Source organism: Lissotriton helveticus, chromosome 11 (assembly GCF_964261635.1).
Source record: "Lissotriton helveticus chromosome 11, aLisHel1.1, whole genome shotgun sequence".
NCBI classification, from domain to species: Eukaryota; Metazoa; Chordata; class Amphibia; order Caudata; family Salamandridae; genus Lissotriton; species Lissotriton helveticus.
Window position 1 is genome coordinate 153,163,375 of NC_136072.1, and position 22,880 is coordinate 153,186,254.

General features: G+C 40.2%; 1 protein-coding gene across 1 annotated transcript in view; it reads right to left on the minus strand.

Annotated features, from left to right (window-relative positions):
- Positions 1 to 3,006: 3,006 nt before the first annotated feature.
- LOC144792863 (transient receptor potential cation channel subfamily V member 6-like) overlaps positions 3,007 to 22,880 on the minus strand; it is a 308,789-nt gene continuing 288,915 nt past the window's right edge. Inside the window, exons 14-15 of the mRNA XM_078668058.1 lie at positions 6,886 to 6,995; positions 3,007 to 3,504 (exon numbers count right to left, since the gene is read on the minus strand). Coding sequence (XP_078524184.1) covers positions 3,357 to 3,504; positions 6,886 to 6,995 — 258 coding nt within the window. The 3' untranslated portion in view covers positions 3,007 to 3,356. The remainder of the gene's footprint in view (positions 3,505 to 6,885; positions 6,996 to 22,880) is intronic.

Here is a 22,880-nt window from a genome sequence, read left to right on the forward strand (position 1 = left end):
TTTGGAGAAATAGGATAAGTTGACCATTGGAATGACTGTGATGGAAACCTGTGTAGCAGCCATCATTTCTAAAAATATAACCTGATTATGCCATGAATAACTATTTCAAGAATAGAGGCCATTGGTGAGAAACATATCGCATGCTTTTATTACTGCTTGTATGATTTTTTTTCTCAGTTCAGGAGATATGTGAGTAGTAAATTAGCTTACTTTCCTGCTATGGATGCATAAAGTGACTTCACATTTCTTTCCGGGGAAGAAACAACCAATGCAACAGCAAGTGAAGCCATACCTCTCATATTAGTCTCTCCTTTAGCAGACTTGTGAGTGCTGGAGACAGCTCAGCAGTCTGAATGATCTCTGGAGACCCAATACAACTTCCTGCCAAGTGACCTGTGCACGCCTGAGACTAGTGTGATGTTTTTTGTGATGTACAAAGCTCAATTTGCAATTCTGTAACTTGTTACCGAATTGCAAAATGGGTTTTGCGATTCAGTATTTGGAAGGGGTGTTGTGAGGGCATCCCTTCTTAACACCGAATTGGAATGGTATGTACAACCTAAAAGCGGTTGCAAAATTCTAGTAATTTACAACCATTTGAAAGTTGGTGGTAACCCATTCGCAAATAGGAAGGGGTCCCTGTCACCTTTGAGAATGGTTGTAAAAATAAATTTAGGAGCAGGTAGTGGTCCAAGGCACTGTCTACTCTTAAAAATGTAAACTAAAAAAGTTTGTTTATTCTTTATTGTAAACACTTCACATTTCCTTTCAGGAAAACAGGCTGTTTTTAAAAAACAAAAAAAGTAACAGATTGCTGTGTTTAAAAACAATCACAGACATGGTGGTCTGCTAGCCCCAGCAAGCCAATCATAATGGGGCACAAATTGCGACCTACTTCATTAGTATTCATGAGGTAGGTCTATTTGTACCCACTACGAATCGCAAATGAAATTCAGAAGAGTTTCATACATAAGGAGTAGCGACTTACTAATTGTTATTGCCAAAAATTCGTAATCAGGAATTCGCTATTTCTAATTTTCGTAAATTAGCCCTAAACATCTTATCAAGCCTTGACATGGCTGAAGAAGGTCTGCATTTTTTTCCTTTTTTTAATGGGCTGTAGTCGATAATTCAATCATACACCAAGTCTTTTTCCATAAACTACAGCCTAGCTGGTCAAACTGCTACCACAGGCCAGACAAGAGTAACTTACTTGTGTACCTGTTTGCCTGCTCAAATGACCGGTCACGGCAGGTCACCAAGTGGGCCAGGTCTCAGACCAGGTAATAATTAACAGGAGACAACCTGGCCTACTATTCATATCCTTACTTTTTATGAGAAATAACACTGATTATTACCTGTTCAAATCATGTACAAAATGTTAAAATAACCCCCCCCCCGTTTACCTCCTCTTTGTATTTAACATGTTTTACTGTTGTGTTTCTGCATTTTTTCCTGTAGCATATTAACACCTTCATAGTGCATATTTTTAATGGGGTCACATCTCAGTATTTATAACAGGCCACGATTGAGAGCTTTGGAGCGGAAGCTGAATGCACTGCAACTTTGTCAGTGTCTGACAGTTAGTCAAATAAGTGTTCAGCATACCTGGTCAGCCAATCATTGGCCCTTCTGCAGAGTGCACAGAACAAAAGTTACATATTCTAGTTGCAATTGGTATTCTGTTGAAATGTATGTGAAGAAGGTACATAGTTGTCAAAATACTGACAAGGTGACAGTTAAAAAAAAGTGCTTACAGGTGAGTGGGTGTGTTGTGTGTTTGGGGGTCGTGAAGGGGATATGTGAAGGTCATTCAGTAGAGAGTGAAAAAAGGGACATGAAAACACAAGATATGAGGTGTAAGATATGCAGGTAGGTAAGATGTGGAGAGAAAAAGTGGTTGCATGTCTAACAGAGTGATCATAATAATAGTGATTGAGACACTCTGAAGACCTTTTCCACAGGCCTCAGTAATGCTTAATTCAGTCTCACAATTTCACAAATAAAATATTTTCTATATTAATTATTTACGATAATATATTTGTAGTTGCTCATTTATCGTAAACAGCTAACAACCATTAACTAAGCCAAAAGTCTTGGCTAGTTTTCAGTGTATATCAAGGTGTGGCGCAGCGGCCAGAGTGGCCGACTCGGGAGCACGGGTTCTGGAGTCTCTGCTCTACATCTTGTGATTCTGGGCGAATCGCTTAATCTCCCTGGGCACATGGGCAGGCCCTGGATACCCACGGGTGATATGCTGCTCTATAGAAATCTACAAATATATGTATGGTGCATTTGGATGAAATAACACAGAAAGCATAGAGAGAACCCAAAATACCTGTCAGATACCGCTCACATCAAGTCTCATTTGTGTGCAGAAATAATTTTGTGAATCTGTTTGTTTCTGCCTGCCAGGGTAAAGAAGGCAAAAACTTAGTGGGTGTGGCTACTTAAATAGTGCCCTCTATGGACCTCACCCTATGAAGGGCAATTTCATACCTTCTTTTACTCGCATCCTTTAATCAGGACGTCTTGGAGCCATCCCTTTTTTGTCCAGATTAAATGACTTGCCTTATTATCTAAGCACATAGATGTGAGCCAAGCAACACAAGAATAAATAAATTTATTCTTTTAAAATACTGCCAAGTATTAAGAAGAATCAACTTTCTTTATTAGCCCAATATTGTACTTTTAAAACCAAATTCAATACAGTTGAATTGTACCAATGAAAGTTACGTTCCTTGTCACACTTAAGCTCAGGCATAAATGACCACTATATAAATGTATAGACAAAATTCTACAAAACAAATGCTTCTAACATTGCCAGTGGAGGCGCGACGTTACCTCCAGTGTAGCACATCACCCCATTAAATATGAAGCTCAAAACTCCTCATTAAATTGCAAGCAAATTTCTAACAATTATAGAAAAAATCAAATATGAGCTTAATTGATCAAAAATCTATTCATGTTACATGTGTAAAATACAGTTTAGAAAAAAGATACCAACGCTGACCAGCACATACTTGGTTTAGTCTCTGCAATGATTTTACAGCAATACTGTATTGATAATTAGCATTGCAAAATGTTGTTTTACTTTTCATAAATCTTTTGAAAAGCTGTATATTAGAAACAAAGCATTTAATGTTTTAGCATTGTGTATGCTGGCGACCCTTGGCCCAGCCTCACCCTTTTATAAGAAGTAAAACCTACTGCTATCATGACCTCTCTGTCCGTGGGTAGCAAGGGAAATACTACGCGTACCGGAGAGCAAGCCAATTAGTACTTACTACCACTGACAACCCCAAGTGATTGCCATGTTTGACCCTGTATCAAAAAAGCAACTCCATTATTGCTGTCTAGGTGTTTGCAATCAATATTTTTTTTCTAAGGTTCCCGGTCATATTGGAATGGAGTAAATTCCAAGCATTAGCAACAGAAGGGTCATCTTCACTTTCTTCCACTGCTCCTTTTCCACTTCTGAAATTTTCATTTTTTTCTTCAACCCTGCAAGAGAATGATACTTGTTATATTGGCAAGGCTGATTTACACGGTCATTTTCTGCTTAAAGTTTACTGTGTGGCCCACTGTATCGTATGTCTGGAGCCTCTTTTGTATGATCAATAAAAATGGAGAAAGCCTGCTGATACTGTTTGTGCTCCTTTACCACCCAGTAAAATATAGGCATTGGACATTTACCCCCCAATATTACATTATGAGGATCAAGTCACCATGGCTTCAGTGACCCTATTAGGAGACATGTAGTTTCCTTTTTAATGTGTGATACTCTTGGCAACTTGTTCCTTTTAATAAAAAGGCCCCATTATTAATGTAAAGTAATTGTAAAATGTGTCCTGTAAAAATAAACATTTAAATAAGCATCCTGCAATTTGTTGAAAAACGATTGTAAGTGTAAGAAGTCAATAACAAAGTCAACTATGTGATTTTATACGGTTGCCTCTAGCAGTACAAAGTCAACACATGCACTTAACATTAGCAGTCAATTACTGTGCATTTTCACAGAAAGAAAAAAGAGCGTGGAAGCTTCTCATAATTTATAAGCGTTTACATTGCAGTTTATGGTCAGCTCATGCAGTTGCTTTCCCAGCTGTATATTCCCCGCAGCAGGCATTGTGGAGTTACAGAGAAAATGTAATACATTGTTACTGCATTGTTGTGATGATCTTTTCTCATTTCAGATGAGTAGGGATGTCAACCATTGCTTGCTTCCATGTATTACATAAGCAATAACTGACCAGTTACTGTACATTATCAGGACATTGTAAGTCACTGAGTAGCTCTGTTACCATATATAGGAACACATCCAAAATTCTGTATGAGATCACAGAACACTGAAGGTAACTTTTGCAATAGACGTTTAATGAATGGTAGCAGACGTTTTATGCATTTTCATACGTAGTCACAGACATCACCCATCGCCAATCTTTGTTCTCCTGTCCTGATTTATTCTGCAGTTGCAGATATGTAAAATACATTTTTGAAAATATGATGGAGTCCTGATTTACTGGAATGGACCACAGACAGACGTGCAAACAATAAACACAATACAACAGACTTCTCCTTAACAGCTACAGACAGGAATGTGATATAATTCAGAGGAAAGACTCCTGAAAAGCTATTTACTTATTTGATTGTTGGTACTGCAGTTTTAATTCTGCTGAAGTGATCTGATTTGCCCAATTATCTTACGCTCTGGCAGCTATTATTGTTATGTCACAGCTCTACTGTAATAAGTTATTGCAGTTGGCTAGTGATGTCACACAGACTGTACTATCAAAATTTGATGTATGAAGACAGCACTGGCATTTGAGACAGGAGTTTGGTGACCTTCTAAAGCAACTCTGCCTTAAGCTTTCATACGGTCACAATTTATATAGTCACAGAACTCTTTGGTGACTTGTAATATCTTTTGAACGTACAGCAGAAAGTACTTTATCCCATATATTGCTGTGGAGATGTGGTGACTTTTTCTTATTATAGATGATTAGCAGGGTTAGAACTAGACTTTAATAAGGAAATCTAATACATATTTTTAAAGTCAACACAGAAAACTAAAATAGCTTTTAGTGCTTTGTTAGGCTTTATTGTTCAGTTGATTTTTTTAAATTTTATTTTCAAACAAAGCTGACATTGGCAACACACCATTGTTGCTATGCTTCTATTTCCAAGCTTGTGTTTCACGATTAAGGCACCATATTGTATTTCAGCATTTGCTTTGTTCTTGCTCTGCATGCAATTGTAATATCCTATTATAATGTAGTAGTGCCACCACTACAATTGATTGTTTGTTGAGAGTTTTGAGACTGCTTTAGCTTGGTCAATGGACTATTGTTTTTTCCAAAGTGCTCATACATAATATACAGACATAGGGGGCCTTTTCGGTCAAAAGGCCTCATCTTTTGGGCTGTTAAGTTGTCATTTACAGGTTTTTTCGCCCACTACAGCATTCAGCATGGGGCAGTAAGCCAGCCCACTTCATCCATTGGGCTCCTTCTATTTGAGTGACTGAGCAAAGTCTGTGCAATTTTTCACATCCTCTTTACAGTAGCTTATTTTTTTGGGTGACAAATCTGATTCAAATGTTTAACTTTTTTTATATTAACTTTAAATGCCATATATATAATATATATATATATTTTGCTTACTTCTGGTACCCAGTTAGGTGGCTAGTTAATTTTCATGTCCTATTCAAAATTACTGTCGTAAAGTGTTAAACTGAAACTTGTTACGTGGTAGCTGGCTGTAATTTGAGTACTTAGTTACGCCGTGATTTTTTCTTGTCTCCTTCACAAATAATAAAGTGTATGGTATAACTGTAAGGTTTCTAATTTTAGAAAAACCACACCAGTAAAATGGCAACATCAGTGAAAGTATTTTTTTATATGTGTTTTTATTGCAAGCATATGGCAGCCACGTTTACGCAGCAGCATGTGTTTTTTTTCTCTTTCTCATGCAATAAAAAAGTAATATAGGAAATTTAACATCGCACAGGAATGCAAAGCCATACCTATTGGCTTTGCCAATGCTTACTTAACCTTGCACCACATAATTGCCTTTGACAAGATGCTCTTGCCAGTAATAAATAAAAATATTTAAGTAAACGGTGACCCAACTGTAAACCAGTCTGCCATTACAGATGTTCAGTGAAATTCCACTTGACTTGGTTATATTGCTCAGTTCTTTAGCTGTTTGTCATGCCAGCACAGGTCCATTGTTATTGATTTTAGTTTGGAAGGGAGGGTGCATGGAAATGTATGCTCAGATTTTTCATTCCTTACCCAATCTTAGTGTCATTAAATGTGTGCACCTGTGTCTGCTTGAATTCTCGTTCCGAACTTTTCTGAACTTGAGTCTCGAACATTCTGTCACATAAGCTTTGCCTGAGTCAAGCTACTGACTTTTGTGCTACAGTGAATGAAGTGTCTTTTTGTTACAACTACTGTCAAAGCACATTTCAAATCTGACATAGGCAAGTTTTCTGGATTCAATCCTTCACAGACAGCAGTATGGCCCAATGGCAGGACCATATGTCCCATTACCAGCCCGACGCCAACACCACAGAGTTTGAGATTGAACTCTAATTGTAAATCAGACTAAGAAAAATAAAGAAAGGGAAAGAAGGCAATCTGTTTTGGTTTTTTTGACTCTCAGCAATCGTATGCATTAACTTTTTCATTTAATGCAAATCATGCTCAGAGTGATTGGCTGAAAATCCAGGTTTGGTTGAGAGTCACTCGGCCTAAGCACCGAATGCTCAGCGTGGTTGGCTGAACATCCAGGTTTGGTTGAGAGTGACTTTCATGAGCATCTACAAGACAACAACACTTTGATTAGTTATGCTAGTCTTCTAGATTATTTTTACTTTACCTTAAGTACCATTTTCCTTCCTCCAGACCCAAAACTTCCCCTGGGGTCCCAGATCTTCGCCAAATCCAACCTGGAATATTTCTTTCCATCAATAAAGTTGTGGCAGCGATCTTAAGAAAACATAGAATGATGATTAATCAAATGTAAATGCATAACTTCCAAAAATATACACTCAATTAAGTTTTAAAGACCCTTCTGGAGCCTTAATAATTATAATACAGATTGTTTGGTATTATCTTCATATATTTGTACAAATAGTGTTCCATACAGTTGAGCAAGGATTTCTGTATCGGCATAGTGATGGGTCTGGTTGTTCAGGTAATCTCGGCCTTTGTTCAGCATGAGTTAAGCATACTTGAAAACATTTTAAATTTGACCACTCATGCTCTCTGTGATATTTTGATGTTTTCAAAGCCTAAGAGTCACCGTTCATGAGAGAGAGAGCTATTTCTAGATGTTACAGACAAGGTGAAACTCGCACAACAAGTCTATAAGGAATCTGGCTCCAAACCAAGAAGTCTCAAATTGGCATACAGTATTAAATCCCATATCCTTCAAATTTGACACCCTGAACAATGGATATAAATCTTGTTTGATATAAGGAGGGTTCCAGTGCCCCAGTCAACAGTATGTGTCTTGAATATATGCAATGGTTCTTGTTATGAAAAATTTGATTTTGTTTTTTAAATTTACAGTGCCCTGTTGGGCCACATAACATTGTGTGATATAAGCATGACATTGGACGTTGATGAAAATATAGCACTATACTGGAAAACAAGGGGAGAAAGAGAAATCAGAGTTTTCAGAAGGGATCTTATTAAGTACCCTTTTTGCCCAAATAGGACATACAAGGACGAAATCAGTGTTTTGTAATGGCATCCTTGGCTCACCTTTAGTAGCTTAACGTGAAGTGAACAAATCTGTTTAAGCTATTGGTAACTAATCAACAACTAAAAAACACCACCAATTAACACCATAGTTGTATGAATCTCTAAATCACTGGTCTGAACCAAGAAGAAGAAAATTTAATAAAAGCATTAAGATAATGTGTTAAGGGGTTCATAAGATATTGCGTATTAAAAAGCTTTCCATTAGGGCACAATAAAGTCAGCCTTAAAATGTAAGACAGTGCATAACAGATATTCTATCATGAATATGGTACTGTGACCTATGCCGAACTATGAGTCCAAGCAAGCAGATTTATTTTTGTCTTGTGCCAGTCAAGAATTTTATCTTCAGACTTAGAATGTTTATTAAAACTCAAATCAATTGTCTAAGTTGATCAAAGAGCCTACTATAGCTCCAGGAAATGCCAAAGGTGTGACTGTGTGAAACGTTTTCCCAATATGGTTTACATTAAGAGCAGTATAACTCATTTTCATTCAAAGAGGTCCTGTTTTCTCATCAAATTATCATTGGGTCCCATTAGCCATAAAAAGTCTGGCTCCGATCTCCACAAAGTGGATTTTTCCCCATGTGAAACTTTCTCCCACAAAATCTGCAGATGTTAAATTCTTTTTTCTTAAATACTGCACTTAGTACAGTGCCTTATGTGGTTTCTTTGTAAATCTGGGCTGTAGATTGCAGAGCATGAACTCAAATGGCAGTTAAATCTGCGTACATTACCAGGCTCCTAGTAAGGAAAGTGTTGTTTGATGTGAGCAGTAAATCCAGGTTCAAATTAGTTCCTCTGTTAACAAGGATGGATGGACAGGAGCCGAGTCATCTATGTTCAGTCAAAATTGCAGAAAGAAAGGTGGCAAGGTCATAAAGATGCACCCATTTTTGTGTGCTTTGTATTCAAAATAACACAAATCGAAAATGTGCTCCAAGGAGGAAAAGTTGCCACCATGCACTCTGAAAAGATGACAATGCTTCCAACAGTAATTGCATCACCAGGAAGTACGTCGCGCATTATCAAATAGTCCTAACATAAACCGTAGTTCTTAATTTTGATCATTCACATACATCCAGCAATCTTGACGAATATTGTAGCCAGCATGTGTTTTGTCGTTATATGTCCACCATCGACTTCATCAGGGCTACAAATGAACAAAATATATCCATCCATAACCACATAGTATCACAGACCTATGAAAATTCATCACCAAACCCATGCTGCTTAAACGAATATGTAATTTTAGTAATCTCAAGCACTGAGATAACAGTAAAGTGGTGCAGCCCTAAGTAAAAGAAAACCCGAAACAGAGCACCAGAGTGAAAGAAATAAGATAATAGTCCAACCTTACAATTAGTTCACTTGCAACCACAACTCTATGATTGCTTGAAAAAATATCTGTGTGAAGAAACATGATCTCTGTAAGTTTATTAGTAAGAAAACTATGTGAATTATATTCCATTAGTGGGAAGAGAAAAGCACACACTGCGGAAGATTTCCCAGAGTGATATACACCATTTGACCTATGTTATCTAACCTAATATTATATAGTATCCAATACCCAATCCGAATGCTCAATATGTAGTGTTTGCTCAGAACAATACTATAAAACGGAAAACAAAAAATTCTACATAACCATGCCTTCTAAACACCCACAGTAGAAATGCACCAAATTTCTGCATCTTACAGCTTCAGATTGTGTAGCTGTATGTGTATTATATAGTAATTCTACAAAATGATTGAGTACTTCCTGTAAGGTATAATAATGTACCCCTCACTTAAAGTTTATGCAGAAAAGATTTATAGGCATACAAATTAATCACAACTAAATGGCAAGTATGTAGCTACACAAGCATTCCCAATTGTTAACGCTCATACGATAAGTTCTTAATTCGTGATACCTATCAATAAACTCACCCAAGAAAAATCTCCCCATAACTTGCAAGAAATATATCATTTTGGGCTATCATTAAAGAAATACATATATTGTGCTATGTGTAACTCCCAGTTACTAACTGTATTAATTATGTCCAATACATTTTTACCGCCCCTAACATCGATATATCGGGCAACAAAGCAGGTTAAACGCCCCTTACACGTATTTAAGACTAATGTCCCTAGTAAATATGATACGTCATCATATGCCATATGCACAGGCTCATAAGTAGTGTATCCATTATTGCAACTAATTCATATACAAGGCTTTGATTGTCGCACAGCTCGCTGCCCACTGCATTATATCAAAATGGAGTAAATTAAAACATTCCAACTTCATTCTCCCAACTAAAACACTCCTAATATTGTAATGCCTCATTAACGTATCGGCATACCACCACCATGTCTGTAATTACAAGTCACCCCTATCCAGCAAAAAACAAATTGCATCGATACAACCCACATCACAAAATTAATTACCCAGGTGCTCACAAGGAGACACTAGCTGTCCCTTAAAATCAACCTACCAACACATCTCTTACCATAAAAGAGTTGAGTATAGCGACGGAGAGTACTCTAGCAAACATGTTTTTCTCTCGCCATGTATGGCAAGCTCCATGCTGTTCAAATCATTTATAACCTGTATTCAGTAGTAGCAATCAAAAAAAGACTTGGCGAGAACCAACTTGTAAAACGGGCATCATCTTAGTTATACTCCATATACGTAAACAGTCAACTATGAACTTCCTCCAGCCACGTTGAAGTTATCACTGTAAACAATGAGTGCCATTTTAGTTATACTCATAGAATTAGCTGTCCAAACATATCGGGCTAGAATACACCCATGACATATGCAGCTTTATTAGTAGAATTATCACTGGGACAGTTGCATAATCCAGCTAAGTATATTAATTCGACATTGTTAATCAACATAAATAAAATCATCATCCCACCTTATAATTCTTGGCACTTCCTGGTGCTCAGGGGACATACAATGAAAATTGCAATTTTCAAATAACACTTGAAGATAGCAAAAACTTGATGTGTACAAGCATCAGTATGAATTTCTTTTAGTTTGTAGGACATTAAGGTTGGCAAGGTGACTTATGAGGTTAACATAGCAGGTTTTGAGAGAGTTCAAAGCTTTACACCACATGCTTACTACTGACCATCGTGGCACTGTTTTTCTCTCTTAGAAGGTGAATACAATTAATTCTGTTTGTATATAAACCACAATATCTGAACATTGAGGGTGTAAGCACAGGAATGATGCAAAATGGATGCCTAACCGCAACTCTTTCGACTCTACAGAGCTCTTTCACGAAGGAATAGCATAGTTCCCCTCCCCCTTTTCATGCTTGGTGGGCAGAGATGGCAGCTGAAGCAGAGATAACAGGCAGGGTACGTTTCTAGACTCTTTTAGGTCTTTTCCCCTCTGCAGATTTCTGCTTCATGGTTTAGGTCTAAATAAAACGGAATAAAACGGAAGAATATTGGTGTGCAGACCACCTACAATGTTCATATTAATAATAATAGCCCCCCGTTGGTCACTGCACCCGAAAATAATGAAAACTCACGAGATGTTTGACGAATATCCACGAGTCCACATGGAATTGAACAACGTGTTCGGAGCTACAATCCTCAGTGGCGGCAACCACAAACACATGGAAGGACAGTAAAGCATCCTGAATTGAGATGGATTACGGACATTTTTTACAAGCATGTTTTTCAAAAAGTGAGATTCGGCATATATATCGTGATGCACTGTGGGGAATGTAGTTAAGGGTCTTAATTGAGAAAGCATCAGGTCTGGGGAGGAGATGGGCGGAGTAGGACGTGGTTCAAAAACTCAGGTTTACACACGTGGGAGATTCAATTACCGGCAGCGCGAGCTGAAAGAGATGAAAGAATGAGCAGGTATGACAGGCATGAGAACGGGGTTGCATTTTAATGTTTAGACACACTAAGAAGGCATGAAAATCAATGAGTATTGTACCAGCGAGTATGAAAGGCAAAACGATTGCAGTTTTTGATAAGTGTACAGTAAACAGAAAGAATATTTTTCGAGTGCAACCGTTTAAGTTAAAAACTGAGTTTTCAACGTAGTGTCAGACAAGCTTTTCTTTAGCGCCTGGTAAAGGGAACCCCCAATGGGTGACAGAATAGATATTTCAGGGGGATGTAAGGTCAGTCAAACATATTGTTTTAGCACGTAATTAAGGATTGGGATAGGGATGCACTTTATATATTTATGTAGTATTGATTTATGCAGTACTGATTAATACTGAATATAAGACCGCTTGTATTGAAAATGTTTTTTTAAAATGACTGTAAATAAGATATTGACACCATCCAGAATAATGCATTACTTAAAATTGTCCATTTTCAGCTACCCCTGACGAAGGGCTGGACTATAGCCCGAATTGCATTGGGTTCAAAATGAAATAAAAGATTGCTGCTCTGAACAATTTAGTGCATTAAGATCTTATTTTCAGAAGAGGTCCGGATGGACACATGGAAATATGAGAAGTTACTTAAATGCAGTACGAGCAACACGTGGATTGGACGAATGTGATGACAGCATAATGACAAAACATTTATGAAGCACAATCTTTAAAATGTGAAGAGGCTAAATGGTTTAAAATGAAGTTAGATATGATATCCTCACAAGCAGTGCACCTGGGAGTGGAGTGTGTAACCACACGCTCCCCACATGTTTATACTTAACATTAGTGTATTCGGGCTTGCACAACCCAGGGACGCACGCAATTGGTAAAAAATCTTTTTAGGTCTAAATAAAACGGAATAAAACGGAAGAATATTGGTGTGCAGACCACCTACAATGTTCATATTAATAATAATAGCCCCCCGTTGGTCACTGCACCCGAAAATAATGAAAACTCACAAGATGTTTGACGAATATCCACGAGTCCACATGGAATTGAACAACGTGTTCGGAGCTACAATGCTCAGTGGCGGCAACCACAAACACATGGAAGGACAGTAAAGCATCCTGAATTGAGATGGATTACGGACATTTTTTACAAGCATGTTTTTTAATAAGTGAGATTCGGCATATATATCGTGATGCACTGTGGGGAATGTAGTTAAGGGTCTTAATTGAGAAAGCATCAGGTCTGGGGAGGAGATGGGCGGAGTAGGACGTGGTTCAAAAACTCAGGTTTACACAGGTGGGAGATTCAATTACCGGCAGCGCGCAGCGCGAGCTGAAAGAGATGAAAGAATGAGCAGGTATGACAGGCATGAGAACGGGGTTGCATTTTAATGTTTAGACACACTAAGAAGGCATGAAAATCAATGAGTATTGTACCAGCGAGTAAGAAAGGCAAAACGATTGCAGTTTTTGATAAGTGTACAGTAAACAGAAAGAATATTTTTCGAGTGCAACCGTTTAAGTTAAAAACAGAGTTTTCAACGTAGTGTCAGACAAGCTTTTCTTTAGCGCCTGGTAAAGGGAACCCCCAATGGGTGACAGAATAGATATTTCAGGGGGATGTAAGGTCAGTCAAACATATTGTTTTAGCACGTAATTAAGGATTGGGATAGGGATGCACTTTATATATTTATGTAGTATTGATTTATGCAGTACTGATTAATACTGAATATAAGACCGCTTGTATTGAAAATGTTTTTTTAAAATGACTGTAAATAAGATATTGGCACCATCCAGAAATAATGCATTACTTAAAATTGTCCATTTTCAGCTACCCCTGACGAAGGGCTGGACTATAGCCCGAAATGCATTGGGTTCAAAATGAAATAAAAGATTGCTGCTCTGAACAATTTAGTGCATTAAGATCTTATTTTCAGAAGAGGTCCGGATGGACACATGGAAATATGAGAAGTTACTTAAATGCAGTACGAGCAACACGTGGATTGGACGAATGTGATGACAGCATAATGACAAAACATTTATGAAGCACAATGTTTAAAATGTGAAGAGGCTAAATGGTTTAAAATGAAGTTGGATATGATATCCTCACAAGCAGTGCACCTGGGAGTGGAGTGTGTAACCACACGCTCCCCACATGTTTATACTTAACATTAGTGTATTCGGGCTTGCACAACCCAGGGACGCACGCAATTGGTAAAAAATCTTTTTAGGTCTAAATAAAACGGAATAAAACGGAAGAATATTGGTGTGCAGACCACCTACAATGTTCATATTAATAATAATAGCCCCCCGTTGGTCACTGCACCCGAAAATAATGAAAACTCACGAGATGTTTGACGAATATCCACGAGTCCACATGGAATTGAACAACGTGTTCGGAGCTACAATCCTCAGTGGCGGCAACCACAAACACATGGAAGGACAGTAAAGCATCCTGAATTGAGATGGATTACGGACATTTTTTACAAGCATGTTTTTTAATAAGTGAGATTCGGCATATATATCGTGATGCACTGTGGGGAATGTAGTTAAGGGTCTTAATTGAGAAAGCATCAGGTCTGGGGAGGAGATGGGCGGAGTAGGACGTGGTTCAAAAACTCAGGTTTACACAGGTGGGAGATTCAATTACCGGCAGCGCGCAGCGCGAGCTGAAAGAGATGAAAGAATGAGCAGGTATGACAGGCATGAGAACGGGGTTGCATTTTAATGTTTAGACACACTAAGAAGGCATGAACATCAATGAGTATTGTACCAGCGAGTAAGAAAGGCAAACCGATTGCAGTTTTTGATAAGTGTACAGTAAACAGAAAGAATATTTTTCGAGTGCAACCGTTTAAGTTAAAAACAGAGTTTTCAACGTAGTGTCAGACAAGCTTTTCTTTAGCGCCTGGTAAAGGGAACCCCCAATGGGTGACAGAATAGATATTTCAGGGGGATGTAAGGTCAGTCAAACATATTGTTTTAGCACGTAATTAAGGATTGGGATAGGGATGCACTTTATATATTTATGTAGTATTGATTTATGCAGTACTGATTAATACTGAATATAAGACCGCTTGTATTGAAAATGTTTTTTTAAAATGACTGTAAATAAGATATTGGCACCATCCAGAAATAATGCATTACTTAAAATTGTCCATTTTCAGCTACCCCTGACGAAGGGCTGGACTATAGCCCGAAATGCATTGGGTTCAAAATGAAATAAAAGATTGCTGCTCTGAACAATTTAGTGCATTAAGATCTTATTTTCAGAAGAGGTCCGGATGGACACATTGGTAAAAAATCTTTTTAGGTCTAAATAAAACGGAATAAAACGGAAGAATATTGGTGTGCAGACCACCTACAATGTTCATGGTTGCGGCTGCCATTTTCCTCTGATTCTCTTGAAAGCCTTACTTCCACACTGCTTTTCTGCTCCACCAGAATGGACACATAACTACAAGATGCTTCCTCATAAGGCGAATAAAAATATTTTGGATTTTCCTCTGCTCATTTTTTTTTCCTTCAGCTGGTGTTGCCAACCCAATTAAACATGCAATAGTATAATTTATTTAGAGACAGCATACATCTATTTAGCCTCATATTACAGGTTGTTTCTATTAGTGACACCAAATTATAACAATCATCGTTCCTTTTATCATAATGGAGGTCCACATGCCAGCTTCTTCTAAACCCTTTGCTTCGCCCACCTCCATAACCAACTCAGAGACAAGGATAGCAAAAGAATAACCAATCCACAGGCAAGGTTATCAAAAGAATAAAAAAAGACTGGCTTTTCCTAGAATATTACTATTACAACTAATGTTGGAAGATATCACAGACGAACTTGGGTTCTAAAGCTATTTGTTCTGGAGACTAATGCAGCTCTTCAGTGAATTGAAGATAAATGCTCTAATTTGGATTCTAGGCTTACAAAGGTTGAGCAGCGAGATCGTGATACCTGGGATGTTATGGCTAAAGTAGATTCTCTGTCTAAAGATGTTTTTGATGTTTTTTTTTTTTTAAAGCAGGCAGAGTGTCGAGAAAACAGGTGCAATCATTTGTGAATTTATGGTATTCCTGAGGGCACAGACGATTCAGATATTATTTTATTCTTTAAGCTCAGGATCCCCAAGATTGTTGGCCTGAACGATTCTTCTGACCTCACTATCCAATGAGCCCATCGCGTTAGCCCTTCACCTGCAACACCTTCCACCTCATCAAGAGGGATAGCTTCATTTTTTTCTGCAATCCTCTGATCATGTGAAAACAACGCAAACAAATGTTATAGTCACAGCGTTTTCTTCAGTCAAAATATTGCCAGAATGACAGCAGTTTGGAGGAAAGAATTCTTGGAGTTACTCCCAGCGCTGGGATCAATGAACGCCACTTTTGGTCTTATTCATCCCTGTGTCTTCAAAGTTACCTACAAGGACAAAATGACCACCTTCGACAAACGAGTGATTTGAAGCAGTTTATCCATGCCCATAAGGTAGAGGCATTGGTAAAACTGGATGTTATGTCTTCCTCATTTAGCAAAGACTCCATAAGTTGTTATTTGGGTTTCTAAGTCTTTCTTTGCTTTTCAAAGGTTTCTGGTCTTTCCAGGACATCTGCAACAAGCTGTTTGTGTTTCATATTCCTGTGTTTGCTTGGTTTCATTTCTCTTCCATCATTCTCTTATCCCATTTATGTTAGTTAGTTACATTTTTTTGCCTTCTCATTGTGCACGTTTCTTATCCTATTTTCCTTTCATCATATTTCCTAGTCAGTCTTTCTCCAATGCATATCTTTTATTTTTCGTATCTTCAGGTGTCTGCTCTGGGTTGGCCTCTGCATTTACGCTCCACCCCCTACACTTTTTGTACCTCTTGTTTTACTGTCCTCAATTATGGGTAAACCCATTCGGCTTCTTGCCATCTCCTCTTTACTATTGCTGGGAGTCATTGCACCTTCCTGATTTCCCCTTCTAGTTTCCTCCTTTTCCCCTTTCCTTTCCTCTTTTGTTACCCCTTTTACTTAATTCAACTTATAATTCGTCTCGCAGCTGTTCAATATTGGTGTGTCATTTGTATATGCCTTATATATATCCTCGAAGTTATAGTTCACATAGGTTTATATATGTTTTCAAGGTATATTTATCTTCATTCATGTATTTAATGAGTAACTTGCTTGTTATTTCATAGCATACTAAAGGCCTCCATCACCCCATTAAAAAACAAAGAGTTCTTACTCATATCCAGGTTAAAATGTCAAATCGCTTTACTACAACAATCACACCTTAAAGAACAGAACATAGGTTCTCTGCAAAGAAATTGAGCATGTTTTTTTGTTTCCCTGCCTTTACCAACAATAATGGTGCAGTCATTCTCATTCATAAAGCTTTATACATTCAGATAGAAAACTAAGTTAAGGATGATGAAGTTTCCTAAACTCTTAAGATAAACAACACCCAATTCTCTACTTTTAATGTCTATGGCACCACAGGTGTTGATTCTGAAATCTGGGGCCACTTTTTCACCGAGTTATTGTTTTGCCCATCTGATAATTTCATTGTAAGGTGGACTGCCATCAGCTAATGGACCTCTCTATTGATCAAAGTTCTCAGCATCAATACATACCCACGAAAATGCAAAAAGCTTTAAAAAAAATCAGTTGTTTCCAGAGGGTTGATTGATTCTTGGAGATTCTTCTCACCCTGATGTCCATGAATTTCATTTTTATTTCCAAATTTCACTCCAAATATAGGATAGATTACATTTTTTTAAACACAAAATGTTTTTCAATCTTTGTTATATGCAGATATGTTTTTCCCTATCTGGCACGCTTAATAAACATCAAATTAAGCAACAGTCATTTCTTGGAAATAATGGATAAATAAAGGAATTATAATAGATCAGCTTCTGTCTGATTTGGATGCCCTTGAATTTCAAGACTTGCAACATAAATTTGAAAGTCTATGGCAGATGAGGATTATGCTCTTCTGTCTTCCATTGATTCAAATAGCAGCCATCAGAAACACAATAACACTTAATTTCCCATAACCCCAGGGAAAGCGAAGTTCACAAATAAACAAGTTTCTACTCAATCAAGCGCTGCCAACCTCTTTCTTTGCTGCCATCAGCCGTGTCCGATAAGTGTTGGGACTCCGGTCCCCCTTTTGTATATGTTTGATGCTGTTTTATTGCTAATTACTGGCTGTTCGTTAATGGTCCTTACACCTTGTATGTAAACAGCCACGGGGATGCGAGTCGCTCCTTCGTGGCCGCTGCTTATGTCAGTTTCCCTCGTGTGAGGACTTTGGAGCTGAGGCGCATGGCTGTCCATCAGCCGCTAAAGGGTGCACAACCTTCACACGTCGCTCAGAAGGTGCGCTTTGTCTTGCTGGGCTGCAGAGCGGATTTCCCGTCAATTTCAGTCATACGCGGAGTGCCTCCACCCCCGGCAACAAGTGCCTTCAGTCAGCCTGGAGCATTTACACCCTGTGGGATAAGACAATGTTAAGAGCTTCGACACCACCCAAACTGCCATTCCTAGAGCAATATATCCCATTTTTATTGCAATAAAGGCGAGTTTGTCTGCCTGACCTCTCTCCCTTTCAGACCCTGGTGAACCTTACCTGGCTGGGGTCCCAGTATACTCATCTTGTTAAGGTCTTCAAGACCTGTTGCCTGCTACATTGTGACAGCTAAGTCTTTGGGTTGGCAAGAGCCCCCCTTTGCTCAGGGTCCACACAGACTGGTTCAGGCATCATTTATGGGCTTCCCCCCATACTCTTTCCTCCCTCTTACCTGGTGTGTGGCCACTTAGTACAGAGACCTACATCCCTCACACCTACCTCACTCCATGGAGGAGTACAGAGAGTACTATAAGGAGGAGGATGTTCAGGATTTTGTGGTCACAGACAACTTCTGTGACATGGTCGACTCCTCCATCATTAATGTGTTCTCAGATTCAATGGCCCCTCTGGAGAAGCGACTCATTGAGATGGCACAGAGATACCTACAAACCCTCACACAAAGGGAGGACCTTCATTGGCCCACTGCCCCACAACCTCCAGAGATGACCTGTGCCCGACCCCTCTGAGAACCTGTGCAAACGCCTGCATGACTCAGAGATGGGTCTGTGTGCTTTTGACAGGCTGAAGCAGGTCTTTTTGGGGCCAACCCACCCAGAACGCAGAATCTCCCACCCCCTCAGGCTCCTCACAACTGAATGAGATCTCCCCCTCTCCCCTACAGATGGTTCCATTACAGGTTTTGAGGTCGATTCTGACCACAACCGACCTTGGAGACCAATCCTCAAGTGGGGTCTAGGCCCTCTGCAGAGGGGCCTGTCGACTCCCAGTTAGACCTATTAGACCACAAGGACCTCATGCATCCCCGCTCCTGTGAGTGGACCCCCAGAGAAAAGGTTGCAAAGTATCTGGCCGGCAGGCTCAATAAAGCCCTTGATCAGGAGATCAGGAACAGTCTTCGGTGGGAAAGTGGCTGTCACCCCTGAGATAGACGCTTGAATGGACCCTTTCCTACCCAAATACATTAAGGACCCTAATACAAGTATTGACCACTCCTGTTCATGCCAGGACAAGCTCCTGGAAATTACAGGCCCACTTGCACAAATCTTTGACATGGCAGAGGACACCAAGGCATCCGGAGACTTCATTTGTCTGGATGTACTGTCCAGCTGGGCCCAACGAGTCATTATATTTCATGGCAATGCAAACTGCGCCATCTTTACAGAGAGGTGCAGGTCTTTGTTAATAAAAATTGACCCCAAGCTAGGGGAGTTGGCCACGTTAGAGTGGGCAAGGAGGCCAGAGTGGGCTCTTTGGCTACCCATTCGTCAAAGAGTTTGGACATGTGTCTTAATGTTTAATTCTCTTGACAAGCCCCAGTCAACCGTGAAGTGCATTTTCAATGCACATGTTTTCAGTCGGGCCAGCCATGGTAGGGGGTGCTCTGCAGGCAGTTCCACTTATTCGCCCTCTGGCAGGGGCCAGCAATCTCAGCGCGGCCAATGACAAGACTCCTGGTTTCTAACCCACACGAGGATGGGTATGTCACAGAGGTCAATACAATGGACCCAGGGGTGGAGGAGTCTACCCAAATACACATGGTGAGTTTTTCATTGACTTCTTGGAGTTGCTTGGGTGGGTGGACTGGCACAGTTTATAGACAATTGACAAGCTCTCAGGTCCGACGCCTGGGTACTCCAAACAGTGCAAGGGTTTCCCATAGAATTCTACGGGTCGTCCTTTCAACCTGCTCTCCCTCACCCCATCTTTTTCTCCAGGCAGGAGGCCACCCTTATCCAGCTGGAGATTCAGGAGCTTCTGGCTGAAGGGGCAATTTTTCCTTCCATTCCTCACCCCTCTGGTTTTCTTAGCAAGCTGTTTCTGGTCCAAAAGCAGGGTGGGGGCCAGCACCCAGTGATCAATCTCAGGGAGTTCAACAAGTGGCTGGTGTACCGACACTTCAAAATGAAGGGCATCCACCTCCTTCGCGACCTCCTTCGGCCCACTAACGGGATGGTCAGCCTGGACCTCAAGGGCTCTTACCTTATGGTCCCGATCTTTTCTACCTCATCGTCTGTTTCTCCAATTTTATTGGCAGGACCAGACTTTCAAGTTCACCTCTCTACCTTTTGGCTTGTCGTCGGCCCCTTGATGTTTCACCAAGATTCTGAGACCAGTGATAGAATATTTGAAGGCGCCCAGGATACAAATTATCGTGTACCTGGATGATATGCTGCTGATGGATCAATGCCTGCTTGCTCTGTCCCACCAGCTTCAGATGGCAGTGGATCTGATTCAATCCCTGGAGTTTGTCATCAATCAAGTAAAGTCAAGCCTGGCCCCTTCATGTTCAACCACTTTTCTGAGATTTGTGATCAACTCGGTGGCAGCAACACTGAGTCTTCCCTACAGGAATATGGCCAAAATTCAGCACAAGGCGTGGTGGATAATTGCAAAACCAAGGATCCTCCTCTGCCAGATAGACAAGGTGGTAGACCTGTTGTCTTCCTGAATTCACCACCAGAGGCGGGTGGTCGGCCACAAAACAGTCAGTACACATCAACTGCTTGGAACTGATGGTGGACTCTTTCACGGTCAAATGTTGGACCAAAGACCGGGTGCAATCTTGTGTCCTGTGGTGTCGGTCCACTATTGTCAACCATCTGGGAGGTACATGGTCCAAAGCCCTTTTTGACCTGGCCAAGAACTTTTGGGAATACTGCCTGATGCAACATGTCTCAGTGACGGCAGAACATCTCCCGGGTTAGGCCAACCAGGCAGTGGATTGGCAATCTTGTCATCTGTGAGATTCGAGCCTCTCAAAGCTTTTCCTGACAATGTTTCAAGCCCTCATCTCCCTTTGGGGTCCATTCATGATTGACCTACTCGATCATAAACTTCCCTGGTTCTTCATCTGGAGACCGGATCAAGGTGCAGTAGTGACCGATATTATTCTCCAAGTTTGGTAAACAGAGCAGGGTTATACCTTTCCCCATTTGCCATGATCATGCGGCTGGCAACTCAGGTGCGCAGGTAGAAGGCGGATCTGGTGGTGATCACTCTGGTGTAGAAATTGCAAGTCTGGTTTCCAGTTCTGATGGAACTCTCTTAGGTTTCTCCAAACCGACCACACCAGAATCCTCTTCTCCTGAGCGATCCCTCGGGTAATCCTCTTCCTCTGGTGATGAATGACAGCCTCCAGCTAGTGGCATGGAGGATTACAGCTCACAATGGCAAGTCTCTAGTCTATTGCGAGATGCAGCGCTCCTCCTCTCTTGAGCCTGGGCAGACAGTCCAGTCAAGAGTTATCGGCCAGCCTGGTCTCGATAGATGGGTTGGTGTTTGCAACTTAGTTTGGATCCCGTGGGGGCAGATGTAGTCTACAGCCTAAATGTCCTGGTATCTTTGGCTGCAGAGGGAATGCCTTATAGATCGGTCAATACATTTCAATCGGAGATCTCCGCGGGTAACGCTGTGATTGCGCACCTGAATGAAGTTTTGAATCTCTTGTCTGCATGGCCGTGCAATAAATACCTTTTCAGGAAGCAGCTATCAGCCAAACGTGCCATTCCATTGTGTCTGGTCTCCTGCAGGAGAGTGTCGGACGTACTGGCCTTAGACATTACAGGAAGATCCTTTACTCTAGAATGAGTCACATTCTTCATGTTACTAGATGCAACAAATGTCACCCCCAAATGATCTCGTATCTGGCCTTTTCGGTGGTGCCCAAGTTGTGCGTTGTCAGATGCATCAAGGCCTATGAAACTATGATGACTGAGCTTTGTCCACACAGGGAGGGACAACTCTTGATTTCTTTGAGGAAATCTTTCCGGGCAGTCTCTTCTCTGATCATCGCCAGGTGTTTACAGTGGATCATGCAGGGGGCGGGAATTGACAACAAGATCTTAGGAGCACACTCTGCTCAGGGTCGTTTGGGAGCCCACTTGGAGGATATTCTAAATGCCGCAGACTGGTCATCGGATTCAACCTTCAAAAGGTTTTATTTCAAACCAGTCTCGTCCATTGCAGTTCTGGTGGTGGATAAACTTTAAACAAGCATAATACTTGCCTTTCAGGCCCTGCTATAGAATGAAAAATTTCCTAGCTATCATAACAGAAAGTTTCAATTCTATTAAGGGCTCAGAGGCAAGGATTAGCCCACCCGATGATGATTGAGGACCTACCCGGGTTATTGGATCGGATTATTGGAGTAAGTAAGGTTTTTTCCGGTTGTTTGAAGGTTGTTAGTTACAATCTTCTATGGCATGGAAATGTTCATGATTCCTGGTGATCATTTATGCTATTGTTGTTGCTTGGGAATGTCTTTTCTGGGGTAACCAGTGCTCTCTGTATTGCAGTGATGGAGTCCTCCAAACAGGATTGAAAATCTTCCATGGTCGGCTTGGTCTCAGGAAGAAAGAGGAAGAGAGATGACAGACAACACTATTTGCAGAGGCTGGCAGCACCTGATAGGATAGAAACTTGTTTATTTGTGAACTTCTCTTTCCATGGAATTATGGGAAATTAAGTTTTTATTGGGTTACAGTTAATTGCCGCTATTTGAATAAATGGAAGAAAGAAGAGCATAATTCACGCCTCCGAGTCCTTAATTGAATTAAAACTCTTGAATACAATAGCTAGCACATTTTTCATTCCCTCTCATTATGCCGCCAGATCTGAACACCTCAATGAAATTCTTCTACAACTTTTTTCCTCATCCCCCATCCCTACACTCCAATTCTCATACAGCC